We start from the raw sequence: 861 nt of genomic DNA, 5'->3' as shown, positions 1-861 counted from the left end.
TCAATCGCAAGTGAATGTCTAGTCTACACTGTCGACCAAACATTCAAACCTTTATTCTGTGAGTACAACGCCTCGAACAACGGCAGATTCAATTCTTGTTCGACTTGGGATGAGTTGTAGCTTCGCCGGTGATGAGCGAGTGGTATCGCACATATCTTTATGGAGAAGCAGGAAAGCCAACGCTAAAGCTTGGATATGTAAATATCGGACAAAGTCATTGTGACACATGATGCTACTAGCTTTACCGACCATTTGCTCATACGAGTAATAGACTTTTGTCATTGTAATGCTTCATCATGTTCAGTTTCTAGTTGTTGTTATTCTTGCTATGTCCTCCGACGACTGTTGTAACGATCGAAGAGAGAACTGTCTGGTGACAGTGGTCGGGTCTCTGAGTGCGGATTTCACATTCCGTTGTAGATTACCCAGATTACCAAAGCCTGGTGAGACTGTACCCGGTGATAAGTTCACTCAGAGTTGGGGTGGTAAGGGTGCCAACCAAGCAGTTGCTGCTGGCATATTACTCTCTACTAACGACTCCGATACGCCGATGGTCCAGATGATAGGGTGTGTGAGTGCTGATGACGGTCTTGGAACTGCATACAAGGAGCATCTCAAGGAAACTGGTGTTGGTGCGGATTACCTAAACCTCTTACCGGGAACTAGTAGGATCATGTAGTCATTGATTTATTGTATATGAACCTTCGTCAGGTACCGGTGTGGCAGGGATTATCGTATCAGGAGCAGCTGATGCAGAGAATGACATAGTGGTGGTCCCGGGCACCAATGGAATGTTAACTCAAGCCATGGTAATAATAGGAGATATATTTTCTTGCTTGCGTTATTTGTTGGAATATGGCA

At 44.9% G+C, this 861-nt stretch overlaps 1 protein-coding gene across 1 annotated transcript; it reads left to right on the top strand.

Annotated features, from left to right (window-relative positions):
- Nucleotides 1–328: 328 nt before the first annotated feature.
- On the top strand, nucleotides 329–809 carry Pmar_PMAR008068 (ribokinase, putative; the record flags this gene model as incomplete). Its single annotated transcript, XM_002766541.1, has 2 exons — nucleotides 329–665; nucleotides 712–809. Coding segments are annotated over 2 exons (435 nt in total), but the record flags the coding sequence as incomplete, so codon positions are not given.
- Between the last annotated feature and the right edge of the window lie 52 nt (nucleotides 810–861).

Source organism: Perkinsus marinus, assembly GCF_000006405.1.
Source record: "Perkinsus marinus ATCC 50983 genomic scaffold scf_1104296972450, whole genome shotgun sequence".
In the NCBI taxonomy this organism is placed as follows: domain Eukaryota; phylum Perkinsozoa; order Perkinsida; family Perkinsidae; genus Perkinsus; species Perkinsus marinus.
This window is presented reverse-complemented; position numbering and strand designations above follow the sequence as displayed.